This window comes from Vespa mandarinia, chromosome 5, assembly GCF_050613455.1.
Source record: "Vespa mandarinia isolate Hongniang chromosome 5, ASM5061345v1, whole genome shotgun sequence".
In the NCBI taxonomy this organism is placed as follows: domain Eukaryota; kingdom Metazoa; phylum Arthropoda; class Insecta; order Hymenoptera; family Vespidae; genus Vespa; species Vespa mandarinia.
Window position 1 is genome coordinate 2,335,001 of NC_140814.1, and position 7,500 is coordinate 2,342,500.

The 7,500-nt window shown below is 35.6% G+C and overlaps 1 protein-coding gene across 8 annotated transcripts in view; it reads right to left on the minus strand.

The window, feature by feature from the left end:
• The window catches only part of LOC118441646 (membralin), a 62,485-nt gene that overhangs the window by 4,345 nt on the left and 50,640 nt on the right, over window positions 1-7,500 (minus strand). For 7 of the 8 annotated variants that reach the window (XM_085657101.1, XM_085657100.1, XM_085657099.1 and 4 more), the window contains 2 exons: window positions 6,044-6,143; window positions 964-1,285 (listed from right to left, as the gene is read on the minus strand). In XM_085657101.1, the coding sequence (XP_085513227.1) occupies window positions 964-1,285; window positions 6,044-6,143 (422 nt within the window). Of the gene's footprint in view, window positions 1-426; window positions 516-963; window positions 1,286-6,043; window positions 6,144-7,500 lie in introns of those variants that run through there. The other variant, XM_035866336.2, reaches the window with a different exon arrangement.

Here is a 7,500-nt window from a genome sequence, read left to right on the forward strand (position 1 = left end):
AAAGAAATAAAAAAAAAAAAAAAAAAGAAAGAAGAGAGAGGGGGGAGGAGGGGAAGATATCAAATTTGAAAAAAGAGAAAGCATTTCGATAAAAACATGTAAAAACATGAAAAGTTCACTTCTTTTACAAATGTCTCACACGAACAAAAATCAAGACTATCTTAACGATAAAACAAACGAAATTTTACGATCCTTCGAGCAATTTGAATTTCACGATCAAAGTATTCTAATCCTTTGTCGATTCAATTATTTCATCATTAAAATCCATAAATACGTTGTATTTTTTAGAATTAAATTTCTATTTCATTTATAGTTTGATCCAATAATATTTTCATTAATATAATTATAAATATTTCGTAAAAGAAACGATCAAGTAAATGGATACGATTTTAGGGAACATTTTTATTGATATATAAAACGATCGGCAGACGTGCGTCAGCGTCATCCTCCTCCTCCTCCTCCTCCTCCCCCTCTTTCTCCTCCTCCTCCTCCTCCTCTTCCTCCTTCATCTCCTCCTGCCAGCATTGAATAGTCTCACTTTATATTACTTACTTATATTTTATTATACCTAAATAAATGTTCGTTTATTATAAAATATTGATCGTACCTATGAAAATATCGATTGGATAAACATAAAAAAAAAAAAGGATATTTTAACTAATCGATCAAGAGTTCGATCGTATTTGCTCGTTACTCGTATTCTTCTGTTCATATTATGAAAATGAATTAAATTACTGTGCGTTTATATTAAATTGCTCGAAAGATCAAGTTAAATCCAAGCGAAACTTGTTTATAAACTATATTAAAAACAAAAAAAAAAACAAAAACAAAAAAGAAAGGAGAGACAACTTATAAACAATATTTTTTTCTATACCCCATGAACCTCTAATCTTTCTCTGTTTGTTAATAAATTGTTATAATTATAAAATAATATTAATCGCGATTGTCCTTGAAAAGACTCACTTTGCCGATCATCGCTCGTAGATTCTATTACGGTTGAGGAAGAGATTTGTTCAACGACATCCTCCTGAACGTTATTAGGATCAGGATCTAACTGCGATAACTCGGCGATGTAATTTTGTTGCGTCTGCTCGGTCGTTGGTGTCGACGGACTCGGACTAGATGATGGCGTCGTAGTGGGCGACGGTCCAGGCGTCGTTGGCGCCGTACTAGGCGTCGGCGGCTGAGTCGGTTGAGGTGGATTGCGTAGGAGTAGTTGTTGCAATTGTGCCTGCTGCAGTATCACCGGTAATTCATAATGATGGAAGAAGTACAACATCGAGTGCTAAAAAGAAGAAGAAAAGGACGAGATTATTTCTTCTATTTTTTACTTATTCTTTTTTTTTCTTTTCCTTTTTTTTTTTAATTTTATTTTATTTTCTTTCTTTTTTATTTTCCTTTTATTTATTTATTCATTTATTTTTCCTTCTTTTTTTTATTCTTTTTTTTTGTTTTTGTTTCTTTCTTTTTTTCTTTGTTTTTTTTCTTTTTTTTTTTTTTTTTTAAATTTATTTCATTTTCACCTCGTTAACGTAATAATCGTTTCCTACCGACACGAACGTTCTATTAAACGATTTTACAATAATTTTATTCTCTTATATTTCATCAATATTTTTTTCAATGATTTTACATAGAATACAGATATGTATGTGTGTATATGTGTGTGTATGTGTGTCAAGTAAAATATATTAAAATTTAATCGTATCATATATAATTAAATCAAGTTAACAGTTTATAACAGTTACAATACTACAATTTTTGTTTTTTTTTTTGATCTTTTCATTTCTCAAATCAATTTATAGACAAAGAATAACAAAAATTGACTTTAAATCGCTTTCAAAATAAACGTATCATAAATGAAAATTGGTATCGAAACTAACGAATTGAAATTAATTTATCCAAATTCGAATATCATTTAAATACTCATAAAATAGAAAAGGGATATTTATATTGGTATCCCATTTTATAAATGCTTGTTATTATCTCGTTAATCTAACATACTGTTAATCAAAATTTAATAAATTATTTAACACAAGTTTGAAATTGTACGATATCAGTTAGTACACACACACACACACACACACACATATATATATATATATATATATATGTATAGAGAGAGAGAGAGAGAGAGAGAGTGAGAGAGAGTAAGAGTGAGAGAGAGAAATCATGAAGTATAAGGAACACGACGAATCTATCGAAGCCAGATTGTTGAACGTTGTTTTGTCCGTTCGTGGCAAACAGAAGTAACGTTCTACCATATTATATCTCGTCTGTGGTGTAGGATAAAGATAGTAATAGAGAAAGAGTGAGAGAGAGAGAGAGACCGATGCGGTGCCCGGTTGTTCCCGGTCGAAGCTTCTGTGTCGCGCTCGGCCAGCAAATTTATATGGAAATTCGCCAAATTCGTTCTATGCCGACGCTCTCTTTCGTCCCGAGCCCCGAGGAGAGCTATGTAGCATGTGTAGTGAGCGCACATAAACGTACACACACACACACACACATACGCACAGACAGAAACACCATAACATCCACCTCTCTATCTTCTCCATCAATCCCTCTTTCTCTTTCTCGTTTGCTCTCGATCGAGCCTTCCTCGCAATTGTAATTTTCTACCATATCGCACATACCTACACGCATACGTTCTATCGTATTTTAACACTTAACTATGTTTCAAAGAAAAAAAAAAAAAAAAAAAAAAAGAAAAAGAAAAGAAAAGAAAGAAAAGAAGAGGAAAAAAAAGAATCGATAAAAAAAAAGAGAGAGAAAAAAAAATGAAAGAACGGAAAAATAATAGGAGACAAAAATTTAACTTTTCTTTTTCTTTTTCCTTTTCTCTTTTTTTTTGTTTCTTTTCTTTTCTTCGTCTTCGAGTATAATCACCAATTAGAATTTTTGAAGCGACATTTGGATCAAAGAAGTTGAAGCTAAGAAAGAAAGGAAAAAAAAAGAAAAGGGAAAAAAAGGTAAAAAAATAAATCCAAAAAAAAAAAAACAAACCAAACCAAAAAGAACGAAAATAGAAAAAGGGAAAGTAAGGGATGTTGGAGTATTGAAAATAGATATCTCGAGAACGGGCACCTGTCGGCGACGGGAAGGAAATGGTATCCCGAGTGATTCGTCGCCGAGAAGGGAACGATTTTGCGTCGTTCTGAAAATAAGAAGATGAACGTGTAAAAAAAGAAACGGGAAAAAAAAGAAAGAAAAAAAGAAAACAAGAAAAATAGGAAATAAAGAAATATGGAGGAAAGAAGAAACGCATCGAACGGACAGACGAAGAAGGCGGCACGGTTGGGGGTTGTAAAGAGAGTGAAATGGAGAAGAGGAGAAACGGGGGCTGAAGAGGGCAGGGGATGGGGGGGTTTAGTTGGTTGGTAAAAGGAGGAAAGGAGAAGAGGGATGAAGTAGCCCCAGAGGAAATCGAATTTTCGTTTGCCGTATAATCGGTGAGCCGATGACACCGATATCGGCCGGCATATAATCACGCCCGAAGGCTAATAATCGACCAACGAGAAAGCCTGATCTGTGACAACGGTAGAGAGAGAGAGAGAGAGAGAGAGAGAGAGAGAGAGAGAGAGAGAGAGAGAGAGAGAGAGAGAGAGAGAAGAGGAGGGGGTGGATGTTGCCCGTCCAACAAGCAGTCGCGGATCAAAACGATCTCCGCGTGTCATCTCGTTGCTGTTGCCGTCACCGCCATCGCCATCGCCATCGCCATCGCCATCGCCATCGCCACCGTCACCGCCGACGACGATGTCGACGCTGCTGCCGCCGTCGTCGTCATCGCCGTCGTCGTCGTTGCGGTCGCTAAATCCACGAGGCGAGCCCTTAGGGCCACTTGAATTTTCCAACGACACGAGACACTCATAAACTCGTTAACTTCGGCGTATAATTTACGATCGGACGATCGATTTAATCGATGTCCAATCTGGACGATGATTTTGCAGAAAAAAAAAAAAAAATAAACACAAAGTAACAAAGAAAGAACGAACGAACGAAGAAATATTTTTGTTTGTTTCTTGTTTTCTTTTTTTTTTTTCTTCTTCTTCAGAATGTTCTACCCACTTTTACCTGGACGCATTATTAATTTACATCTTTCGCCGATTAATTATCCACTCCATTACACTTTAATGGCAATTCGATTTTTCCACGGGAAAATATATACAGTAAATGTCGAACGTAGCTATTAACGCATACGACTACCTCTTGTAATGCCATTATAACAATACCCGTGTGTTAATACCAGCCATCGCTATAATCTAATTACGAGTTATTGGCTTTTCAAAGTGCGCGCTATCCGAACTGGATTATATACCTGGCCGATTATAAGAACGCCGATCGATTTGTTTACATCCTATGTACGATCCTTCCATCGATCGTGTACCTAATCCCTCATAAAAAGGAAAAAAAGAAAAAAAAAAGAAAGAAAGAAAGAAAGAAAGAAAAAATAAAAAAGGAACAATGCATCTGCGTTCACCGATTAATAAATAAATCGAATCCTTTCTTCGCAAATAGATACAATTATTTTACCAAATATATTCTCAGATAATATCTACAATTTGATTATCTCTCTGCTCTATTGCGGGGAATAATTCTTCAATAAAAATATAAAAAAGAAAAAAAAAAAGAAAAAGAAAAAGAAAAAAGAAGAGAAAGTGAAAAAAAGAGAAGAAAGATAAAAATAAAGAAAAAACTCAATTTCCTACAACTATCTCGCATTAACGATACAAGTGGACAATACGATCCTTCTATGGAGAAAAAGAAAAAAAAGGAAAGATCCAACCTATCGTACGTAACCCAACGAAAAATAATAACGTTCAATATGAATGTTAACAAGATATACCCAAGGATAAATCTAAGATTTGAAGACAAATTCGATTATTCCCAGGATCCCTTAGTTATTTCTATTTAATTCAAATCCAAGATGAAAATGATAATAATAACGTTTCAAGTCAGCGAACGTGTTTACATCCTCGCGATAATGTTACAAGTATCCTAAGTTTCACGCGCTGACGCACGAGCGCGGGAGCGCGCGTAAATCCTTCGGGGATGTCCTTCTTCCTTGCGTGTACAAATGTACACCGTGCTCGCCTGCTGCCACGAGGTACGCATTAAATTACTTCCATCGATCGAGCTGTCAGGAGCATTGTACCGCTTGCGTTTACGTAACTTACGTTTGAACGATAGCGAGGCTCTAGGCTATAGAACTGCGACCACGCTCTTCGTCCTGCCGCCGCTGTCAATCGCAGACTCCCACCATCGACGAATGGCCTCTCTCGCAAAGTATCCCCCCGCCCACTCTTCTCCACCGCCTCCTTTCCTCTCCTCCTTTTCCTCCCTCACCAACCAACCCCGCACCTACTCACTGGTTCCCTTCACGTTGCATCCCACCTCACCCCAACCCAACCCAACCCAATCCATCCACTCCTACCTTGTTGTCCCACTCACTCACTCACTCACGTTCTTCGCGTTTGCGTTACCCTTTCCACAATAATTCGCTCCTTCCTTCATTCTGCCTCATCTTGCGTTGATACTCTTGTCCTTCGTCCAGTCCTACCAACCTCTCTCTTTCTCTCCCTCTCTCTCTCTCTCTCTCTCTCTCTCTCTCTCTCTCTCTCTTTCTCATGGTCACTCTCTTAATCGTGCTCTTTATCGCGATTTATTGTTTATATTTTAAACCCTTTGCATGCTCCAAGATAATAATTGATTAATATGATCTAATCTGACCTAATCTAACGGGCTACAAACCTCGACATTTTTTTTTCTCTTTTAACATACCTTTTGGTTGGATATAAAAAATAAAAAAAAAAAGAAAAAAATAAAAATGGATACCTTTGTCGTGTAGCCGAAACGATAAAAATATTATGTACGTCGGTATGTAACGACATAACGTCGATTAATTGCTTCAGGCTCAAATGGTTAATATAAAAGAAATGAGATCAATCGACTGACTAGTTCGTCATAAACATAGTATCGAATCATTAAACGTAATATTAAAATATCAGTGTTACTTTTTTTCTTTTAAAGTAGAAATATGTCATCTTACCTGTATGAACAGCCAAGATGTCACCAATGCCAGGCTACTGTACTGTCCATTAAATCGATAGTGATATGCGTAGAAGGAGAAGTGATACAGATAGAAGAATCTAAAAAAGAAAGAGATAGAAGAGGAATTAGAAAAGAAATTATTAACGTGTATTAGCGAAACAACAAATTATATCGATGATGATGATGATGATGATGATGATGATGATGATGATGATGATGATGATGATGAAATGATGATAACGATGATGATAACGATGATGATAACGATGATGATAACGATGATGATAATAATGATCTAGAATAGAAATAAACGACGAATTATACTGATAATATTGTTTTCATAATTTTCGTATTATTTGTTCTCTTCGCTGTTGTATCTCGAGATGAGATCAAAAAAGAAAAAAAAAAATCCTAAAAAAAAGAAGGAAAAACAGGAAAAGAAAAAGGAAAAAAAGAAAAGAAAGAAAATGTTCTTGAGACGATCGCAGGATTAAATGGGGGATAATTAAAAAATTCCTTCGACGCAATCGACAAACTTTCCGATCTTATATCCGGAAAACACATAAAACTTATCTTTCTCATCGCGCCAAGGATTAATCCGGCACGGGCTTTATGGTAAATAAAACGCAGAAACGCTTTATCTCTTAATCTCTTCTTAACTGAATTACTTCTTTACGCTATTTCGTGAGGACTCACCACTACCCCCTTATCATCTCCCGCCTCCTTACTCACCTACCTGATCCCACTCTCTTCCTTCCCTCCCACCTTCCCATAATAAACATACTACTTATTTCTGATATTTCTTTATCGTATTATTTCAAAAGTTAAACTTACGTTCGAAAGGAAATAACAGATCGATCGATGTTAGAAAATCAACGAAAACAATGAAAATCTGTCAACTATGCATTTACGTATACACATATTTATGTATGTATGTATGTATTTATATATGTATGTATATACGTATTATATGTACGTGTACGTAAATACGTGGTGCCCCTTTTAACGATATAAACCACAACGATGGGCAACTCTATTCTTATATCCCCCTTGGTATCCCCGTAGATATAGAAAGAGCTCGTAAAAAGGACAATAAATTACTTTCATTTCGTAGAAGAAAATGGGGTCGATGGTGTATCGGCGTATTGGCACCTTGCACCGACGAAACTCGACGTTTCAGACCTGACATATATCACATGGATCCGTGTGAGGATGTGGATCCGTGTCGGTGTCAACCTCGAAATAAATTAATTAATTATAAAGAAAAATTCAATTCTAAAACGAAAGAGAATGATACAGGAAAAAGTGGATAAAAGAAAGAAATAATGAAGAATAATAAGTTTTCATCGCAATTTCCTTCAATTAATAATAATAAAAATATATCAAATAAGACACACGTATAAGATATTATTCTCGATGAGACAGTGATTAATATTAATTTAAAAAAAAAAAAAA